This window comes from Hippocampus guttulatus, chromosome 15 (assembly GCF_054856545.1).
Source record: "Hippocampus guttulatus isolate MCC_2025c chromosome 15, RoL_Hgut_1.0, whole genome shotgun sequence".
NCBI classification, from domain to species: domain Eukaryota; kingdom Metazoa; phylum Chordata; class Actinopteri; order Syngnathiformes; family Syngnathidae; genus Hippocampus; species Hippocampus guttulatus.
Genome location: NC_141275.1, coordinates 9,495,869 through 9,517,727, shown reverse-complemented (window position 1 = coordinate 9,517,727; position 21,859 = coordinate 9,495,869). Strand labels below are relative to the sequence as shown.

Below are 21,859 nucleotides of genomic sequence, written 5' to 3'. Positions count from 1 at the left end.
GAAGTCAGAAATTAATCAAGCATAACATTTGACTGGTAGGAATGTTTTTCTCAACAGTTACGTATCAAAATAACAAATTTGATATATTAAGAAGTATTGGGGTGCTTTGGGATTTTTAAATATAGATCAGTAAATTGGAAAAGTAATGCCTAGTGATATTTTCGCATTAAAGATATCATTTACAGAGCTTCTATGGACTGGTGTATTAACCACAACAGAAGCATTGTGATTTTGGTAGTCAGTAAGAAATACATCTAATAATAATAAGATGGTCCAAACCCGCTTGTTCACTGTAACAGTTATTTATTGTTAAACGAACCCAGTTGTAATTTTACGTCTTTCCCACAGGTGGCATCATCACCAAATAGAACTTGAGGTGAGTCACACACTTGTTAGCGTGTACTCGCTGTACGTTCCCTGTTCCTCGTCAGAATTACTACAAACCTTTTTTGATACTTGTTTTTTTAATATAAAACAATGAAAATTACAGGAACCAAAGTGTCTACTCCCTCATATGACAGCTATGTCATAAATATGACTATTTTCCCTAAATACATCAAATTCACGATGTTCCTAATGTGTGTGTGTGCTTATACGCAACAGTTGATGAGCTCACGTTTCTACTTTATACTATGTAAAAAAAAAAAACCGAATAAATACAAAGTTAATCAACGGTAATACGACCTTGATCATGTTTTGCAAAAATCACTTGCTTTCACTTCACAGCAGGTTCCTGAAGCACAGTAGCAATTCATATTTGCCCACTGTTGTCATTGCTCTGAAGATACTGTTATCTTTACTGCTCTACTACTGTCCTGCCCTATTTAGCATATGGGAAAGGGTGCATGAACATCACAGCGCATTAACGTTACAAGTTATAGTTCAAAACGAGTACCAAAAAAACCCCAGATTCATATTTGATTGCACATTTCAATATTTGATCATATCTTCCTCTTGAAAATGCTCTGTAATGAGTTCAACTCTCCTTTTGTCCCAGTAACGTGTCAGTCACACGTATGCATTTCTTCCATAGTTGCTGGGGGCAGACTGGGAAGTAGTGGACAGCACACGTCCCCTGGAGGACGGCTGGTATGGATAAGGCCTAAAAGAGTCAGAAGATGTGGTAAGACATGCTATCTGGCTATATTGAGAGAAATTGTTTGATACGTACACTTTTTCACCCGGCTCCTTACAACTGCACACGCACACCAGACAACCACCTCCACACAGGGCAAGTACGGCCGAGGACCAGCCGATGTACAAACCTTCTCCGATCTCGTACCTGGGTCACAGTGACATTGAACAAAATGATCCCATCTGTGTCATGTTATCCTTCAAAAGCAATCGCATATGCATGCTCACTTTGTCCCTGGGTAGAACTGGTCAAAGAACTCCTGCGTGATGTTGGCTGCATACCAAGACACAGCAATCATGGTGCACATACCTAGAAAAAGCATACAACATGACCACTCTCACATCATTGCTTTTCGTATTGTACACAGCTTGGCCTATTTTAACGCTGACATTTGATAAGAAGAGACTTTTGTGTATTAGAGTACCGATAACCCTTTGAACTGGCCATCCGCTTTTCAGATAGCTTGTCTCCTGTATACACAGATTAGAGTTCCTGAAATGTTAGCTTTTCTGGTGTTTGGGGGTAATCATAGTTAAATGGTTATTTTGTGCTATGGGAAGAATTTGAATCCATATGACTTCTACCGCAAAACAATTTGTTGAGCTTGATATGGAAACCGACGCTGTTGTCAGCCCCTGTAGGTATGTTTTTGAGCAAGCATGATTACACAAGAGCCACTTGACCTATTTGGAATAGGAAAATGTGTTTTGTTTTGATCAGGACATTTTTAAAAATCTCTACATCTGTAGTTTCACACTTTTTTCAAAGATGGACTTCAGGAAATGGAGGTGTTAACGTTTTGTTTCAAACTGGCATTTTTGGCATATGTAGACCCACTCCATGTTGTACCATTGAAATCATTCATCCGCCCGTCTTTGTTCTTACCCTGTAGTAAGAAGAACACCCCTCCGATTGCAGCAATCCTCCCCTTCAAAACGTAGTTTTCACCTCCGATTTTCGAGCACTGCATTCCAACCAGAGTTCCCACAAGCCCAAATGTCCCGAACACGATGGCGGCGATCATCAATGCTCGAGACGCTTGTATGTACCCTGCGCACAAACACAAAGGTACAATCACGTGTTTATTGATAATACATCACCGCAGCAAAATCAATTACAATCCTTTCAGTAAGCGCCAAGATCAACAATTCAGTAATTTCAGGACTTCTATATATTGCTGCTTGGTTGCACAGAACTTCCCGGATTCCATCGAAATACCGTATGAACCGTTGGGACTGTGACCAGTATAGGCTTTAGGTTTAGGCATTTGAGAATAACAAATGTTGTATTGTTGTGAGCCGATTGACAGATACTTGATTTCTAGCGCGTCTTAGTATTCCTTAAACAAATCTTAAATAAATGACTATGCTTTGCAAAGGCATGTGGGGAAAACATTGGTGAATGGAGGTTCCGCCCCCTACAGGCCAACTTAATGCCAACATGAAAGTTTGAAAACAAATCTGAAATACCACTAAACATTAGCCACAATACAATGACAAAAAAAAAGTATTCTTTTTCTTGCCCCAACCATTGAGCAGTATCCATTGAATAAAACCACACAATCGGCATACATGAAGACAATATTATCTTGTCAGCACGTGGTTGTCGCATCTGACGGTTATGAGGCCATGAAGAAACTATTCAGAGTTGTATTATGGGTTTTTTGTTTTACTGGGGTTATTCTCGTTTATCTCCTTTCATCTCATTGTATTTTTATAGTGCCCGTCTTATATTACCTGCTGTTTACCAAAGAACGCCACTCGTAGAGAGATGGGATTGTACTCAAAGACTCACAGACGATGCTGTGGTCAGCGCTGACAAACAACTCAAGAAATCACATCATCACCACTGAAAAGTTCAATTCAATGCTCTTTTTATCATTCAGAGTTTCGAGCACATACCGCTTAGTGCGAGCAACGACGGAAAATCGCGGCAGTTGTGAACTCCCGTCGAGTCGGTGGCGCAGGACATCCAGAGATTCTCATAGATGGTGGACGTGGTGATAACGTTACCGTCCACTGTTGACACTCTCCAGTAGCGATTGGGAAGGGCGATCCCGACCATCAGCCATCCCAGGAAGCCCAGGAAAAAGGCAAACGCTTCCACGACGGGATTCATAACTCCACGATTGCGATTGCGCGTGATCCAGCCTGTCTTTTCCGAGCTTTCCCCGACAGACTTCTGACAAATGTCGCCTGGCTAAACTATCTTCAAGAACAAACCTATTGTTTTTCTTTAGCCCAGCGTTCTCAGTGTGCTTAACCGATTTCCCAGCAACCCTAGAGCGAGGATGCTCGAGAAACCTCCAAATTAATGATTAATCCCCAAACAGCCCACTTCTGATTTCCTCTATTATTCGCACATCTCCCGAAGCTTTTTCAAAAGTCCACGTGTTTACCCAACTTAAGGGAAGTGAGCTTGAACCTCGACACCTGCTGACTAACGTCTATAGACTCAGAGCTATTTGTCACCTTCTGACAGTCGCTTTGAACACTGTCAATAATTCCCAGTCAGTCCTGATGGGATCTGAGTCCCAGTTGGGCTCTGCTAAAGGATGATGGGGGGCCGTCGTTGGTCGCGAGGGGGTGAGGGCAAAAGCGACACATGCGCCCACCCACTGATTTAAAAAAAAAAAAAAAAAAAAAAAAAAAAGACTTGTCTGTCAGCAGGCATTTTTCATGCCTCCAGTTTTTACTAACGTCCTGCAGACATTTTCAAGATTTGGAAATTGTGTATTTATGGATTTGAGGAGATGACATGATATTTCATTTGTGAAATTTGATGATAAACTGGCATGATGTATACTGTATATCCTTTTTCTACGGGAGGATTGCAATAATGTGACTGTCTTGGTCAAAAGAATCCAAAAGGTGGTTAAAAACGGTTTCAATACATTTTGCTTATGAACGCATAGTCGTATACTCCATACGAAAATTTCACAAAAATTGATTAACAGAATAATTTTTTTAATGCCCCCCCCCCCCATAATAAATCAAATGGTTTTGATTGATTTTGACAAGAGTGGGGGAATAAAGAGCTCTTTGGAGTACAATTTAAAATTAAAATGATCATATAAAATGTTGAGGACCAAACGCGCATTACAGCAGTTTGTTTCATTTGAAAGTAAGTACAGTACGATAATGTCGGGGCCGGGGGAACAGAAATTTTTCAAATACTGTACATTCAAAACTAATAACCCCTGTGCCGTGTGACAATAAAGATTTTAAAACCTAAATCCTCTTCAATTAATTTTGGAAGAAAAATGAACTTAACCAAATACTGTGTACGAAATGAAAAGAAGCTATTTTTCAAAATTAAAACATTCATAGTCTTGCCTTTATACAAGTTAGCCTCATCATATAGATATTTAAAAAAAAACATTCCCTCGTTAGAAATATCAAGCAGCACTCCCAATGATTAAAAAGAAAGAAAGTGCACAGTCAGCTATAATATGCAGCTGAATCATCACTACTTCAATACTTTTACGTGCGAGTGTCGAAGGCTGTGAGCACTCAACCATAATTTTAACACCAGATTAAATTGTTAAAAGAATTTGACTTACCCGGTAGGGCCAAAAGGGATGGAAAGTCTCTGCAGTTATAGATCCCAGTCGAATCACTAGCGCAAGACACCCACAAGTTCTCGTATATTGTGGAGGTTGTAATGACGCTGCCTTCATTGCTGGATTCTTTCCAATACTGGTCTTGCAATGATACATAAACCATGATCCAGCCTAGGAAACCAAGAGAAAGTGCTGAAATTTCAAGAATGTCCCGCATTTTGGAAAGAATGCTCTTTCTAATTCTCTCTCAAATCAACCAAGATATCGCCTCCCTAAGGAGCTCTAACGGCAACTTCTGCATCTGATGTACATTTTGGAGTGCACGCAAGGGTTTTTTTTTCTTTTTTCTTCTCATGCACTCAAACAAACCGAGGACTAATTTGAACATTGATTTGTTGGCTGATATGTCTGCTATTCCCGCCCAAAATTGATTACATTTCACGTGCCTGGCAAGTTAACATAGAAATGTAAGCGTACAAGGAACTCCCACAACAGTTCCTTTTGATCTAGGCAGAGGTAACAGCTTGTAAAATACATTACGCTGCCTATGTTATGCAAATACTTGTAAAATGTACTGTGATATTTTTTTTCTTTTTTTTTTTTTGTTGCCAGGGCGGGGGGCACTGTTTATATTTGCAGTCTTTTCGAGATCTGGCATTGGAACCACTTTGTTATATCCAGACATTTATATGAAACATAATTCAGAAAGTCTTTGAGGGTAGTTTCATCTGACTTTAGGAATATTTGAACAAAAATTTGTCTGTCTTGCAAGATAAATGAAGTCACCCCAAGTGAGATGTGAGGATTTGGGGAAATATTGTCGGTGAATTGAGTTGGAATGTCATCGTGAACGTGATCTTGTCTCCCTTTTTGAGAAATTGGTAGCTGGAGATTTTCAAGAGGTTATTTTAAGGTCGATGAGCAAATACTGATAAATTAAGTGCACTCAATAGAGGCCTGAGCATACATTGAAACCTGGGTAAAGAGCAATTGCTTGGTGATTTATAGGAGGCAAATGTGTCTATTTTAGCACTGGTTAAGCATTAACAAGTAGAAAACACAAAAGATTCATTGAAATTGTTGGCCAGGTTAAATATCTTTTTTTTCTCTACTGGAGCGTATAGATTTTAAAATGATGTCTGTTCTTTTCAAATAGTTTGTTGACATAGTACAGTGCTGTCCATTAAGAGAAACTAGCCAATATCACTTTACAAAAAAAAAAAGTATTAAATTTAAATGTTATTCATAACAAATCAGGACAATTGTGCAGAAAGAAGCAGATATTATACAGAGGATGTTTTGGGGTGTCACATCCAATATTTTCTGTGATGCAAAATAACTGTAAGGACTTAATGGTTTTAGTCTGTATCTTATCAAAAGTAAATTTTCTACTGTTGTCAAGTAATCAGCAGGAAAGTTCAAAGTTCTGTCGTATACCTACAATATTGAGCAGACATTCAGGCTTTAAATCATAATCCTTTTTCTGTTAATATTTTATTTCCTTGCCCTTCCCTTCATCGTCCGAAATGCGCCTTCCCATGTGTCCGCATTGACCCTTTCTGCTTAAAGGGGAAGTGGCCTTGAAACAAACCTGAAGGGCTTTTTGGGGGGAGTTTCAGATAGAGGCAATGACCAAAGGTGTGACCAAAGGTGGTGTCATTAGCACCTGAAATATGCAATAACTAAGATTCACATTTGCCGGCTTCAGTTTAACACATTCGAAGTCCAAAGAAATCTAATGAAAGAGCAATGTCAAAAATTCAACCTTTCTTATTATGGTCACAGTGGTTTAGAACCACACGGCACTAGATTGGACCCCTTGCATATCACAAATTCATTTATTATTATTTTTTTAATTTCCCTCTGTTTCCCAGATCCCTGCCCTATAGACTATAAGTCACACATTAGTTTGGCTGGTCATGCGACTTCTTATATATATTAAAGTCTAAGCTTGGACTGGCACCAAAAATCCATGTTCCCTCATTGTGATGATGGCAGCGAACAAATTCAGGTTGGGTTCAAAACTTCAATTTCTAACTATCGAAATATTTATTCTTTTTCGTTTAAAATGACTTACCTTAACTCGAGTCCTGCGTTGCATTATGGCCAAAGGAGTCCTAGTCGGTTACCGCGCCTTTTGCTGCTGTAAACAGTAAATCCTTGTTGTGGCGCATGCTAAAATAGTGAAATGTCACACATTAGTTGCCATGACTACCTTTACTAATGCCGCATGCATTAATGCGTATTTGCCAACCACCAAAAGAAAGTAGAAGAGGAAATGGAAGAACTAGTAGCAGTTATGGCAACTAATGTGTGACACATTATTAGTTTAGCATAAAGCTTCCGCCACAAGGATTTACTATTTACAGCAGCAAAAGTCAAAATAACCGACCAATATTCTACCTTTTGCCACAATGCAATGTGGGACTCCACTTAAGGTAAGCCATTTTAAAGTAAAAAGAAAAACTTTTTCCATCGTTAGAAGTGGAAGTCTCTCATTCAACTGGAACTTGGGGAATTTGAGGTGCCAGTCCGAGCTCTACTGTTCTGAGTCTCGGGTATGCAAAAGACGAACTTTGAGTTGAATTGAATTGAATACAACTTTATTGTCAAATGTGCTGTATTATATACAGCACAGATGAAATTTCTTCCCTCTCATCACTCACAGCCAAGTGATATTTAAATAGTGTGTATGCCTTGGAACAGTCATTATTTGAGTATATAACAAGAGTTTCGGTGAGGTCACAGCTTCAATACGCGGCGTAATAAATCATTGTGATTCATCGCTATGATGGCAGCTTTTTATGCCTCCGTGAGGCGTGCATAAATGTGATTCGAAGACCACGAATGAGACATTTGCAACATTTACTCGGTTGAAATAACGTAGCGGATAATTCTGGTGTCCAGAATAGGTCATGATAGAAGATATCTGACTGAACAAATTGAAAGTAAAAGGAATATTTTAATGTTGGGCTGGATTTGATTTCCACGTAACACGTGTCCTCGTGTTTGTGTATGTGTGTGCACGTGTGTGCGCGCGTGTGCGCGCGTGTGTGCGCGTGTGTGTGTGTGCGTGTGTGTGTGCGCGTGTGTGTGTGTGTGTGTGTGTGTGTGTACATGCTGATTTGTAATCCTTCATTAGTTAGACTCCTCATCTGAACAGTGTAGAGGAAGGCATATTTATGCTGAGCAAGATTTTAATTCATTGTGTTTCTGGCGATGACCATTACATTAGTTGTAACACATTAGACCAGAATACATACTGCTTATAAAGCTAACACAGTCCACACATGCAACTTATATTACACTAAAATACATAATTACAAGTTTATGCGCACTACAGTTTTTTTAACAATGTTAAATTAATGTGACCATGATATACAGTTTCAGAGAGTACCGTACTATAATACTACAATGATCTATTTCCTCGACATGTTATTGTGCACCTCCACACTTTAATGACAGCTGTTACAATGGTGGGAAAAAAAAGAACATTCTACTTTAAAGAATCACACACCCTCCACCTTTGGCTTCCACGTAGTTTGGGTCAAGGTCATTAGGCAGCTTTCCGTTCTCAGCCCAGATGTTCAACTCTCCAAAAATGCCCGTCTCTATCATCTCCTCCTGCCAGGGGATTGGAACGTTGCCCGAAGCGAAGTCAGCGAAGAACTCTGTATCCTTGTTATCCATGACCACACCTTTGATGGTGCTAAAGGCGCCCACGTCGTCGATATCTTTGGCGTAGACCATTCTGGGATCAGGAACAAATGGTGGAGGCAGCATACCTTGGTAAAAATGAGTGGGAAAAAAATACATATTCCTTGTCTATTAAAAAATATATATCTTTAGTCATGGAAAATATATCTATGTTCATCTATCTAGTTCAGCAACCTATTGTGATGGACAGAGCAATTAAACATGGCAGCTGGTTAGTGGTGTGCTGTGATATACAAAGGTTAGGAAACACTAGCTTGCATCAAAAGGCCTTTTACACTCAAGTTTTGGTTAAAATGCACTCCAAAATGTATTTGCGGGATATCAGAATGGCCTCCCGAAGCTGCCGTTTTGGTTGTGAGCTGGGTTGAGACTCTCGTGTGTGGCCGCCATCCTGCCCTTGATGGTCAACGCAATTGAGAGCAGTTAAAGCATCCTGAAGCAAAACATCAAGCTGTCCAAAAACTTCACGGGTTTAATGGATGCAAGAATTGCAAAGTTGCAATCAAATAAGTGTTAACCCTTTCATGCACCCTGTAACCTGAAAACACGATAAGCTGCCCACTGTAGTCAGCCAGCTGATTTATCTCCGTAGATAAAGTGAACATGTGCCGACTTTAAGTGTACTTTAGCGCGTTGATAAATTTGCGGAAGAAGTCACCAGCCTCAAGACGTCCCCAATTAATCTCCTTGAAGAACGGTTGACGCTTGAGATCAGCGCACTCGTTGTTTTTGAAGCCAAGGCGTTTCCCCGGATCCTTTTCCATCAACTCTTCACAGATTGCTTTGCAGTCCTTGCTAAAGTTGGGCGTGTACGGAACCGGATCGTTCAAAATTCTGCGGGCCACTTCGTCATTCTCCACCTGCAAAAAAACAAACAAACAAACAACCTACAATTAGCAAATTTGGAAACTTATTCATGTAAAAGACGCCTAGTGCATCTCTTTCCCGTGCCCTCAACCTTCTCTCCTCGTATTCTGAAGGGTCCTTTGGCTGCGATCATCTCAAACAGAGTCACTCCCAGAGTGAAATAATCCACTGTGTAGTCGTATTCCTTTTTCTGGAGCAGCTCGGGAGCCATGAAACCTTTTAAAGCATATTATAAAGTGAATATTCACACAGAAGTAACTATAGTTGGAGAATGATTTTTTTTTTTCCTGACTTGCTAAGTTATTCCACTTACCGGGAGTTCCCGCATAGCCAGTAGTTTTGTCTTTTCCTGGAGGAAGTTCAACAGCCAGGCCCAAATCTGAGAGGCGGACGTGCCCTGAGTGACAAGTCACGTAATTACATTAATGCTGTTGAATAAATCAACGCTGCTGCAAAGGCCGCCAGCCAGGAGGAAAGTAGAATAAATAGAAGACAACGAAGGCCCAAAGTTTGGGATCGGTTCACTTTTTACCAAATTGAAGATCAAGTATACAATGTATGTACACCAAAACAGAACATCTACAATTGCCAAAAGAAAATAAGCCGTTCAGAGAATGAAACGGAATCAACATTAGTTCATTTGTTATAGCCTACCACCAGTGCATTGGTCGTTTGTGCTCCATGCAGACGCACCAAAAATCTTTGCTCCTCAGATCTAACCTGCATCATCCAGCAGCACATTCTCTGGCTTCAGGTCTCTGTAGATGATCCGGTGCTGGTGAAGGTGCTCCAGCCCGCAGATGATCTGTGCTGTGTAGAAAGAAGCTCTCTTTTCGTTGAAACCTGGGTTTTTTTCGTCCACGTTGTACATATGAAACCTGTTGCAGGATGGAGAACATTATGCAGCTTTGGATTCAACTGTATGAATATTGGTCTAAAGACATATTTAGCCTCTTAAGTACTTCTTACTGTCTGACTTAAAGTGTGACGCACCTGACGGCCTAGTGAGAACGTTCGCTTGAAGGTTTATCTATACTTGAACTAATTAGCAGACATGGGAGTGTATTGGGGGCAGCGCTGTGAGCTAGTGGTTAGTGCGTCTGCTTCCTAGTTCATCACTAGTACAGTACAATTTGCCAAGTTTCCCCTTAGCTTGCATTGGTTTTCTCTGGGTGCTACGGCTTCTTCCAATATCCCCAAACATGCACGGTAGGTTCAGTGGCAATTTCTGATTGTGCAGTATGTGCTGTTGCACAGGTCAGAAATCCCCTCCCCCCAAATTATCCATCCATCCATCCATTTTTGAGGGTCACGGGTGTACTGGAGCCTATCCCAGCTGTTTTTGGGCAGTAGGCAGGGGACACCCTGAACTGGTTGCCAGCCAATCGTAGGGCACACATAGACGAACAACCATTCACACTCACACCCACACCTCGGGACAGTTTAGAGTGCTCCATGAACCTACCATGCATGTTTTTTGGAATGTCGGAGGAAACCGGAGTACCCGGAGAAAACCCACGCAGGCACGGGGAGAACATGCAAACTCCCCGAGACTGGAGCCGTAATCGAACTCTGCACTTCTGCACTGTGCGGCGGATGTGATAAGCAGTCGGGCCCCCACCCCCAAAATAAAATAAAATATACTGTATGTGCCATGGTTTTCTCTTGACCTCATGACATGTAAATCATTGGGGTATGCATGTATGGTACACTCAAACAAAAAAAGTGTTTTAAGTTTTTCCCCATGTCAATTCTTTTGCCAGGTCTAATGCAAGATTTCCGTTGACATAGATACTATCTAACTCTTCCTTCAAATCCAATTTACTTTGAATTTGTTTTTTTATTAGGGCCAAGAATATCAATTTTTTATGTATAGAAGGAATGTGTGGTCATTCCTGGGTAACGATGGGAAATGGAGTTATTTATTGTAAGCAACTTCATCCTTAAGGGCCTTGCTCTGTTGATATCTAATGTTCTCTCTTGGTGTGTGTGTGTGTGTGTGTGTGTAAAGCTGTGTCAGTGTCAGTGTTTGCATAAAGCACCTGAGATCCCCGCCATTCATGATAGTCATCACTAAACAGAGGTCAGTCTTGGTCTGGAAGGCGTAGGCCAGCGACACGATGAAGCGACTGTGGACTTTGGCAAGAATGCGCTTCTCCACAATCGCACCCTAAAAATGGGGAAGGACGCCATTAGAATCGGAGAAATGACCAATGAGCATTGTTACCCTGCACATCCGAAGAATTGTTTGCCTTGACAACATTTAAAGAAGCCCATTCGTAGTACAGTGATTCACGTCGCTGATTTTTCTTCCCTTGTGATCCATTTTCTCTTGCTAGCAGATAAAATATTCGCTGTTTTGAACAATCATATATCTAGCTGACTATCACAGTAAGTACTTTTTTTTTTTTGCAGTGTCGATCTTAAGTGTCATAATCCTCCAATGGTTTTAGAAGCACCACACTAGGCTGAGCTTCTTTGCGGGTTCTCTAAAAGAGTCACAAGCTTCTTTGCGCTTAGCCATCATAGCAAAAAACTAAACCTCTGCACTCAGGCCTGCCGTTGAATGATCTTTCTTATTTCCTTGCTTTCATATGAGCTAACTTTCTCTTGGCTGATTGTGTGCGTCGGTGCTTTACCTCATAGCCTTTGCGTTTCTTCAGCCTCTTTTTATCCAGCTTTTTATTGGCGTACATTTTGCCCGTCGCCTTAGCCTGACAAGCGTACACTTCTCCGAAACCTCCCTTGCCGAGGACCCTGAAGTCCATGAACCACTCCTCGTCGACGGGCTGGCTCTCCAACCACTTGAACTGAACGTAACGCAGGAAGTACATGCTCTGCTTGAAGGCGGCCATGGCCTTTGTCTCCAGGTGTTTGAGGAGCTGTTTCTCGCTCTCTTTAAATAAGTCACCGTGGACATTTTTGAAGTCCTCCTTCACTCGGGTGACAGCCTTCTCTTCCAGGAAACTGCAGAAGTTCTTTGACGCCGACTCGTAGTATTTATTGACCATCTTTTGAGCCTTCTGGACTCGGTCCTTTTCTTGGCAAATGAGGTAGTCTTCAATGTCCTTCCACAGCTCTCCGGCAGTTTTGTGGGCGACGTCACTCTCCAGAAACTGCTGGAAGAGCCGCTTGCCGACGGGCTCGTTGACGCACATGCTATCGAAGGTTTTGCCCACGGACGCTTTCATGTGTTGGCAATCCCGGATGTGTGGGAGTTTCAGCCTGGCCCGCATCTTTTTGTCTCGCAGGGTAGCCGCCGCCGCGCCATCCACGCTTCCTCTTGCTGACACGTAGGCCGAGTTGGCCACTACTGTCTCCAAACCTCCGATGTCCATGTTCACTCAACTTTTGTCTGCAACATATACCAAGGACGAAGGAGCCAACCCAATTTACAGTATACTCACGTGTATCACTGTCAAAATTTAGATGCAGTTTGGTTCAACCTACAATCAAGCTGTCGTCACACAGTCGTGCAGAACTGTGTAACAACTATATGTTGTATGTCAACTAATTTTGATCAGAAATGGCTTTATGTGCCTAATCCAGTGCTTATTATTTTCTCATGCCCATTGCCGATGACTTATTAACATTAAGGAAAACAAACTTAACACTTAACTTTTTTTTTTGTCACACTAAAGCAATGACGTGCATCAATTTGCCTGAAATGACCAAAAAAAATTAGCACTACTTCCACTTATCATAGTGGATGTGCAGTCACACTTAATTCTTATATGATCAAACAAAACTGAAAAAAAAATCTAGAAAAGTTTATTTGCAACTTGGATTTACAAAAAGAGTTAAATAAATAAAAAATTGTTGACCGGTGTAATCGTTGACTGAATACTCCCATAGACAACTGATCAATAAGCTACTTTTGTAATGGCCTATTTTTGATATCTCGCATAGTATCCCTTTCAATTGTGCAGCTGTACCAAATGTTGCAGCCACTGAGTGTGCCATGCACTCTACTCTGTCTTCTGCCAACTGTGTCTTTTTTAGAATGAGGCGGAGAGCGGAGGAAACATTTGACAGGGACTGTGCTGCACCCTGCTGTTGAAATATGAACCATCCAGAAAATATCGTTTGATACTGTACATGTAATGTAACTCAGATTGTGCACGCACTGATGGTTGAAACACGGTTCTGTCTCGGTAAAAATCTCCCACACCGCCAACAAAATGGAACAGGAAAAGTGGAAGTTTAATTCCAATGGAACAGGAAGTTTAATTAAGACTTCCTGGATGTAAACGCCTTGACCTGGAACACTTGTGTCAAGTGATAGTGCAAGTGGCTCCTTCTTTCTGCTTAATCCAATTAACACTGACCGTTGATTCTTGCGATTTACAGATGATCTGCCTCGTGGTAATTAACCCACATTCTTGGATTTGCTTTATAAACAAATCTAATACCATGATCCATTCCGTATCAAAGTCTGTGTATTTTAGGATGACACAAAAAAAAATACATATGTATAGACTGTACTGTATGTGCATTATCCAGCCGTCTTCTTCTTTTGCTCCTGCGATAAAATGATGATGATTCTCAAGACCCCGTGTTTGAGAGGGGCCGAAGAAATCTGATATTCAATTTCCTGTCTTGAGAGCAAAAGTGAGCTTTTGCATTCAAATCCCTGACAGTGCCTCTTCATACTTGCTCATCTAAATTGTCGCTTTATTAATAATGACCTACAACAAGTTTTAATGTTTCATTTAAAAAAAACCTGTCATGATTGTCCATCCATCCATTTTCCAAACCGCTGAATCCTCACTAGGGTTGCGGGGGGTGCTGGAGCCTATCCCAGCCGTCTTCGGGCAGTAGGCGGGGGACACCCTGAACCGGTTGCCAGCCAATCGCAGGGCACACAAAGACGAACAACCATGCGCGCTCACACTCACACCTAGGGACAATTTAGTGTGTTCAATCAGCCTGCCATGCATGTTTTTGGAACGTGGGAGGAAACCGGAGCACCTGGAGAAAACCCACGCAGGCCCGGGGAGAACATGCAAACTCCACACAGGGAGGCCGGAGCTGGAATTGAACCCGGTACCTCTGCACTGTGAAGTCGATGTGCTAACCACTGGACTACCGGGCCGCCCTATGTCATGATTGTATGATACATAATTCTTTTTTAAAAATCACATCTATATTTATTAATGTTGAGTAGCACTCACCTTAACTTTTCACTGCAGAGCCACCCGCTAACCAATTTCTTGTTTGGGTTGCTCCTTGTTCCTCCATCAACCACAGCAAGTATAGGTGGTCTTGAGCAGCTCTACCACGTAGACCGTCTCTTCATCCCCTCACAGTGTAGTGAAGCCAAGACACATCAGGTGGAGCTTTACTGTGCACCTAAAATCCAGCTTGGTGCTTCATTTGGTGGCCAGGATTACACGCGGGGCCACTTGACAGAAGCTATTAGTGTAACTAGTAGAATGTAGGCTTCCCTTTTCAGAGTCACTGACTAAACATCCAAAATTCCCTGGCCATCCAAAGCAAACACTTCAAGGCAAGCCAGCTTTGTATTACGTCTTTCTTACTTATGGCAAGTGCCTAATAGTGGTCTACATTTCCAAGTGAGTTTATATATTGGTGTTGCATGTGGAAAGATACAGGACCTAAAAGTGAAGTAGCACATATACAAGTCTAATCCTGCTCAGTGACAAAGATCAAACCGACCCAATTTAGTGATTTTGTCTATTTCCATCCGTTTATCCAGGCTTGATTCACAGCGACAGCACCCGGGGTGGATCCCAAGACGTTACCAGACCAGCCACAAAACAGCATCTCTCCAGCATCTTATAGAAGAAGTATGTGTTGCATTTCAATTGTCTCAACAAACAATTTATTTTGCAGAACTGAATTGACTGGCACGTGTTTTAATAATTAGCTTCTCGAGCGTGGCAAAATACACCGGCTAGCAGTATGATGTGTTGCAGTTCTTCGGTGCTTTTGTTTTAAATAAGACATGGGGGGGGGGGGGGAATCCTATTATGCTGCCACAAGCACTGTTGACAAATTCCCAAGCCTCCACCACCAGCTGAGCTTTAAATCATCTTCAGCAGATTAAATGCAAAGGTTTGCTGAAACTTGACGTATGTTGCCATATAGTCGTACAGTGGATATAAGAAGTCTACACACCCCCTTGTTCAAATGCCCATTTTTTTGTGACATAAAAAGATGAGGCCAAAATAAATCATTTGCACACTGTTTCCACTTAGTAGTGTGTCTTATAGAAAATAGAGAGATTTCCAAGAGGGAGAGTAAATAAACACCTGAAATCATGTGATTGCACAAGTGCGCACTTTTATAACGGGGGATGTGATTGTGTAGTGAATTAACCAATCAGATTCAAACTCAAGTTAAATGGGAAATGCGTAAAAAAAAATTGTAATTTAAGGACAAAAGTTCAATTTTGATTTCAGTTAATCATGACGCATTTTGCCACACATTTGGGGGATTTTGTTCTGTGTAGATGAAACCAAGGTTAAACCTTTTGGACATTTTGGGGACACTGGACCTATATGTATTTTGACCATTTTTTAAAATTTCCGCAAATAAATGCTCTGAATGATTATACAGTATTTGTATACAGCGCTTGGAAGTTATGTTTTTAGTAGTTTGAGGAATAACAAAAAAAAAATGCAAATTTTTCTCTAACTTTGTCCAATGAATAGCAAAATCAGAGAAACTGATATTTATCATCGGCCTCGCAACAAACTGAAGCTCGACCAATAGCAACTGCGCTTACAGAAAACATAGTACACTGACTGTTTTCATTGGCCAACTGTAGGAAAAGCGTCACACCTGCGGATTGATGACATGCCGGGTGTTACGCTGATGAAGACATTTTTATTAATTGGAATGGATGGACGTTTCAGTGGATTAATTCGACTCTATTTTCAACTTTCTAATAAGGTTTTCTTTTAATATGTTTAACAACCTTTCGTATGATTAAGGTCAGAATTCCAATCTAACTAGACGTCCGCGAAGCCATCTTGCTCCCGAGTGATGGCGATGGGTGCGTCCGACTCTGCGCATGCGCTTACATTTGGGTACGTTTCCCTTTACTGTGGAAGGGGAGGAGAGCTGGCTGCTACCGCCTGACATGAAGGGAAACCGGGTTCACTAAAGAAGCTTTTCAAGCTTCGTCGGATTCCACGCGCGTGTCCGATCATGGACTTTCTCCTGAGTGGAGTGGCGGCATGCGGGGCGTGTCTCGTGACAAACCCACTGGAAGTGGTCAAGACTCGCATGCAGCTGCAAGGAGAGCTTAAAAGTAGGGGGACCTATCAGATTTATTACCGTAATGTCTTCCACGCTTTTTATACCATCGCGAAAGTGGACGGACTGGCTGGTTTACAAAAAGGCCTCGTGCCCGGACTATGGTATCAGTTTTTTATGAACGGCATCCGACTCGGCTCGTACGCGATCATCGAGTCCTCTGGCTACATCTACACGGATGGAAGAGTCAGTGCACCCAAGACCATCATAGCTGGAGCTATGGCCGGAGTGTTTGGAGCTGTGATGGGCAGCCCAGTGTATTTGGTCAGTAGCCCGTCTTGAACGAGTTTTTGTCACTTTCAGTTCAAATAAGCAGTGGCCACTCGCTTTCCGTCACGTGGCATATTTTGATTTCAATCATAAAGTAGGCGTTGAAATATATTTCAAACTTTTTTGTATGTCGGGCGATCTAAGTTTAGCCTTTTTTTTTTTGCTATTGTGGAGGTTATCTGTATTCTTATCTGAGGTCTCAATGACAGGTCAAGACTCATTTGCAGAGTCAGTCGACTGTTTCCATTGCTGTGGGACATCAATACAAACATCAGGTAACACATATATTGTAATAATGATAATCTTGCTTCAGTTTAATTACAAGTGTACATTCTCGGTGTGAAATTGGGGCCTGTTTAGTGAACCACAATGCATTCATTCTGTTGTATGGATGGCAACTGGTGGAGACAGATCTTAGTTGTAGTTCAGAAATCCTTACTTTGAGTTGTTTTGCATGTAACCAAATGTCATTATTTATCATAAATGAAAGGAATGGATGAACTCGTTTTTGTGCAAATGAAATTTAGCAATAGGGAAATTGTTCACCAGATGATCAATCATAGCACACTAATTTGCCACCTTTAATAGCCAAAAGCAAGGAAAGGTCTTGTTTACCTCAAGTTTCAGCAAATAACTGTTACCTTCCTTGGGCCTTGTACAAACAAACTCAAGTAATATTACTTCTCAGAACAAATATTGTTATTTATTTATTTTTTTAAGCTATCACTGTCAGTGACAAACACCATAATTGAATGCTCGTCCACCATGCATCATTATTTCTGTATCCAATCTTTATTTCTGTATCTTTTTGTGACATTCTGTTGGTGGTGTGCTGTAAGACTTTTGCCATGCAAAATATGTGCCTCAATTCGGAATATCTTAATGTGTCTTCATTTTATTTATTTATTTGTTTATTTTGTTCTTCCTCCGAAAGGGAATGTCTCATGCCCTGGCGGCCATTTATAAGGAACATGGCATTCAAGGACTGTGGCGGGGTTCGAGCGCTTCCATCCCGAGGGTCGGCGTGGGGTCAGCGTCTCAACTGTGCACCTTCTCCTCTGCCAAAGAACTGGTCGTTGATCTTCAGGTTAGAACACGTGATTGCTTTCTGCCAAGTGTGAACGTCTTGTACAGGCTACACGTGTGTTTATACATAAGTAAAAGCTACTCTGAGGGCATTTTGCCAATTCAATTTTTAAAGACATAATGCAGTCTGTAGGTTTCCCAGTGCTCAATAGGCTATAACAAATCATTTACAGTTGATAGACAGTTCAATTGTAGCACAACCTTCTAGGACAGAAATGTGACACCTTTCAGTTCCCCGTCACCCTCCCTGCTCAAAACAGAGCTTACATAACTGCCACCGCAGAGTTTCCAGGGTGTAAATTTAACTGCTGCTTTAAAATAACAATGCCCCCAAAACACAAGCACCAAAGACGCCATAAATGTCGTTACACCAGTTCCCCTTTTCCCCTCTCATGGAGCTAGTTTAACTCGTCAGTTTTCTCCTCACCGAAACACACCCTTTGTCTCTATTAATCACAGCGTTTTTTTTTTTTTTTTTTTTTAAAGAGCACAAATCATATTTGTGTATGGGGGTGAGCCAGCATAGATACTAACAATAGAACTACAGCAGACAATTACATCAGTGGGTTGCATAGCAATGTCAAACTCAAGGCCGGCGAGCTTGATCCTTTTATGAAAACTTGTCACATTTTTTCCTTAAGTTGTGTTTGAAACGAGGCTGAAAAATGGGGCGATTATTGGGGTTCTCCCACACGGGTCATATTACCGCTATGTAAGGGACCCAGCCTTGCACTCTAAGCCACGTGCAGCTCAGCTTCTCTCTTATGGCTGTTTTTTGTTTTATTATCGCTATTGTGCAAGAAACCCAACTTCCAGTAGCATTTTAACCGCTTCTCCAGCGCTCTTCAGATAGCGACATAGAAATAACAAATGCTCTGATAGCATAAGGATTCACTATTCCAAATGTTTTATTTACACTTTTATAAAATATGACCCAGTTTGTTCAATGCTCATGTTCCCGTACTTCACACAACACCAAACTGTGTTTTTTGTGTGTACCGTTACACTCCTAATGATTATCAGTATATTACTTTTATGGGGTTTCATTGTTATAATCTGTCCCTAGGGGGCAACTTGGACTATGATGTTTCATGTAATGGAAACAAATTTAACACCCTTCATCTTATTTTCCAACACTTTGTGAGAACCTTTTTAAAAATGTTGGTTTGTTTTCCTCCTAAGGTATTTCCAAGGGACAGCTGGTTGGTGGGCTTGAGCGCTGGCATGATCAGCAGCGTGGCAGTGGTGCTGGCGATGACGCCTTTCGACGTGGTGAGCACGAGGCTCTACAATCAGCCCGTGGATCATCAGGGCAAGGTGAGCTTGAGTACGCGAAGGGACAAACCGAATGCATTCATCACAGACTAGGAGCTCGCGTTTGTGTGTTGGTTGCCTTCCTATGTAAACAGCAGTGTTGGCAAAGAGCCGAAGCTTAAAGGGGACGGTCTTAACTGTGGCTGAGTCGAAGCCAGATTTCTGGATTCTTTTTTTTTAATCGTGGAATGGGCACTTCATATGCCACTAAAATTATCTATAACAAATAAATTCAAGAAAAAAAAAGATTTATGACTGAAGTACGTGACCTGTTCTACTGCCCACACTGCTCTTCTTGATATTTTGGAACTTGTCAGCCAGTGAGAGAAGTAGCATTAGCAAGTAGCAGACAAAACATAAAGTGTCAAGGAGATAGGTTGAGAAATACATAAATCAAGTCGTATATTCGCAAAAATATTTTGCGGCCCCCAACTTCACATCAAAATTGAATGTTAGTGCAGCGCCCCGTCCGTCTTTTCATTGCTCTGTGTGTTTTTGTTTTGTTGTTTCCCCCCCCCCCCACTTCTGGCTCAGGCTCATGACAGTTTTTGGTCAAATTTACTCCTGAAGTGACACCTAGTGGAAGGAAACGTCCCAGTCTTGTCTTTTTCAGAGCTAAATATTCCTTTTTGTCCTTTCAGGGGCTGCTCTATAAAGGGTTCACTGACTGCTTTTCAAAGACACTGAAAAAGGAGGGGATAACGGGACTCTACAAAGGTTTGGGAGCCTCTTATTTCCGGATTGGTCCTCACACCATTCTTTCTTTGTTCTTTTGGGAAGAGCTACGCAAATTGTACCAGCCGTTCAGATAACACAGGAGACCAAGAAGTTGAAAATGGTGAGCCACCGGTTCCAAGGAATTGTCATTAAATGAGTTGATGTTATGAGGTTAAACAAAAACCAGGTGCTCGTTTGCTTTTCTCATGACAAAGGAGCCGGGTGTAATATTAACGCAGTAGCGAAAAAGAGGAAAGGGAAGTAAAAAAAAAATGTTGCACACCACATGTACAATGCTCTAAACCTCACCGCATCAAATGTGGGCTCTTGACTGTTAAAATTCAGTGGATGGCAATATTATTGCCGTGCTACCTCCAACGTCACATCATTCCATGCCAATCTCTCGAGGCCTATTCAAAATCTGCCAGAGAGAATCCTGCTAGTTCAAGCCATGCCACTGTCCAGTGCCGAGGCTAATCAATGATCTTTTTGTGACATTAATTGATAGTAGGCATCCATTTTTGTTCATTTATTTGTTTTTTTGTCATTTCAGTGGTCCAAATAATGACCATTTAAAAAAAAAAACACTCCACAATTTTTTCTTCATATCAACCATTTGAAAGTGGTGATTAGTTCGTCTCCATGGATAATCTATTAAAATCGCCTTAAACAGAATTTTTTGGAGGGGTGAATAATGTCTTCTCATACATTTCCATTCTTAGGTGCCTATTGTCGAATGTGCGCAGTGTTTTAGGACACATGAGCTCACCTCGGTCATACAAGCAATAAATACCCCATCATTAAACCTGAAGGTCAATTTTGAGTTGTTTAGTTACATGCGTATGTGCTGCTCAACCTCATTTAAAAGAGTACCATATTTTATGAAATGCTTTTTCAAAATATGCATACAAATTGTTTCTTTTTGAATCTTCAGAGGTTTTATATTTATAAAATCACCCCAATTGTATGGACTAAGTGCCATCATGAACTGCTTTATCATCAAAGTATCAAAAAAGGTTTTTATTTTTCCTGGAAAATATGTGACGAATGTCATCACAGCAAAGGCTTTGGCCGATTTGAATTTTAGATTTTCTACTGTATACCTCGCGCCAGTCAGTATTTTGATACCTCAATAGTACTGTCCATGTTGTGTGTGTGTTCTGGAACTTTTTGTTTGGGAACTCATGAACTGTGCCCATGAGTCAGTAGAATTCGCATAGGTTGGTAAAAATACACCCTTCCAGACGTTACTGAAAAATGAAATGTTCAGGAAATTCCTGATAAGCAAGTATGCAATTGCTTTGTCACCTAAACACATTTGTTTTAGATCAAATCAGATGTAAGGATGGTTTTGTGTAGATTTGGATGACGCAAAATAGATTGTATGTAATTTACCAATATTTAGTGATAGTGACAGAACCGACCATAGATCAGCTTTAATGACTTTGATTACCAAAAAACAATATACAGTATACAGTATATACTGTGTGTGTGTATATATCTATATCCTTGTTTCAAAATAAAACGGTACAATAATTATTAGCGATACTGATTTAACCTGACCAACCTATTTATAAAGTATTTGAATATGTCAGCGATGCACTGGAAATGATTTTGCCGACATGCTTGCTTGAACGGTGTGTTCAATATGACTAGTGTCGTGCTTTTACAAGAATTGTCTTTGGCCTGTTTTAATAGCCTGTTACCATGCGGTAACATGTCCACTGAATGTGATGCAAACTACTCTGTCTTGATTTGGGCAACTACTGTTTGTGTACAGGGGACAGAAAATGCCAATAAATCATCAATCATCTTTGGACTGTGAATTTTCTTTTTTGTCCCCACCACCTTCCAATCTATAATTTCCCTATTCTGTGAATTCACCACTAGATGGCACCAGATTCAAC

At 41.0% G+C, this 21,859-nt stretch overlaps 3 protein-coding genes across 7 annotated transcripts; 1 reads left to right on the top strand and 2 right to left on the bottom strand.

The window, feature by feature from the left end:
* Positions 1-365: 365 nt before the first annotated feature.
* LOC147193750 (claudin-15-like) lies at positions 366-4,914 on the bottom strand. 2 transcript variants are annotated; one of them, XM_086131406.1, is made up of 5 exons: positions 4,698-4,914; positions 2,021-2,185; positions 1,363-1,444; positions 1,172-1,282; positions 366-1,102 (listed from the first exon to the last, which is right to left on the bottom strand). In XM_086131406.1, the coding sequence occupies exons 1-5, from the start codon at positions 4,912-4,914 to the stop codon at positions 1,009-1,011; spliced, it is 669 nt and encodes a 222-aa protein (XP_085987532.1). In that variant the 3' UTR covers positions 366-1,008. The 2 variants fall into 2 exon arrangements, with proteins under 2 accessions (XP_085987532.1, XP_085987531.1); XM_086131405.1 differs by lacking the exon at positions 4,698-4,914 and adding an exon at positions 3,037-3,370.
* On the top strand, positions 1,038-21,765 carry slc25a35 (solute carrier family 25 member 35). 4 transcript variants are annotated; one of them, XM_086131402.1, is made up of 6 exons: positions 1,038-1,123; positions 15,001-16,829; positions 17,045-17,110; positions 17,770-17,922; positions 19,104-19,238; positions 19,877-21,765. In XM_086131402.1, exons 2-6 carry the CDS (start codon positions 16,458-16,460, stop codon positions 20,045-20,047), a joined length of 897 nt encoding a protein of 298 aa, XP_085987528.1. In that variant the 5' UTR covers positions 1,038-1,123; positions 15,001-16,457; the 3' UTR covers positions 20,048-21,765. The 4 variants fall into 4 exon arrangements, with proteins under 4 accessions (XP_085987528.1, XP_085987527.1, XP_085987526.1 ...); XM_086131401.1 differs by lacking the exon at positions 1,038-1,123 and adding an exon at positions 2,054-2,176; XM_086131400.1 differs by lacking the exon at positions 1,038-1,123 and adding an exon at positions 2,072-2,203.
* grk1b (G protein-coupled receptor kinase 1 b) lies at positions 7,877-14,650 on the bottom strand. Its single transcript, XM_086131397.1, has 8 exons — positions 14,456-14,650; positions 11,921-12,636; positions 11,324-11,451; positions 10,002-10,159; positions 9,595-9,678; positions 9,373-9,497; positions 9,073-9,274; positions 7,877-8,482 (listed from the first exon to the last, which is right to left on the bottom strand). Exons 2-8 carry the CDS (start codon positions 12,617-12,619, stop codon positions 8,199-8,201), a joined length of 1,680 nt encoding a protein of 559 aa, XP_085987523.1. The 5' UTR covers positions 12,620-12,636; positions 14,456-14,650; the 3' UTR covers positions 7,877-8,198.
* Positions 21,766-21,859: the final 94 nt, after the last annotated feature.

Coding starts and splice junctions, on each gene's coding strand:
- LOC147193750 (XM_086131406.1), bottom strand. CDS start 4,914: ATGCGGGACATTCTTGAAATTTCAGCACTTTCTCTTGGTTTCCTAGGC. Junction 1,445..2,020: donor GGTGTTCTTCTTACTACAGG/GTAAGAACAAAG, acceptor TGCTTTTTCTAG/GTATGTGCACCATGATTGCT. Junction 1,283..1,362: donor CAGTTCTACCCAGGGACAAA/GTGAGCATGCAT, acceptor ACTGTGACCCAG/GTACGAGATCGGAGAAGGTT.
- grk1b (XM_086131397.1), bottom strand. CDS start 12,619: ATGGACATCGGAGGTTTGGAGACAGTAGTGGCCAACTCGGCCTACGTG. Junction 9,498..9,594: donor TGGCTATGCGGGAACTCCCG/GTAAGTGGAATA, acceptor ATGCTTTAAAAG/GTTTCATGGCTCCCGAGCTG. Junction 8,483..9,072: donor TTGGGGACGTCTTGAGGCTG/GTGACTTCTTCC, acceptor ATTTTTACCAAG/GTATGCTGCCTCCACCATTT.
- slc25a35 (XM_086131402.1), top strand. CDS start 16,458: ATGGACTTTCTCCTGAGTGGAGTGGCGGCATGCGGGGCGTGTCTCGTG. Junction 17,111..17,769: donor GACATCAATACAAACATCAG/GTAACACATATA, acceptor TTCCTCCGAAAG/GGAATGTCTCATGCCCTGGC. Junction 17,923..19,103: donor AACTGGTCGTTGATCTTCAG/GTTAGAACACGT, acceptor TTTCCTCCTAAG/GTATTTCCAAGGGACAGCTG.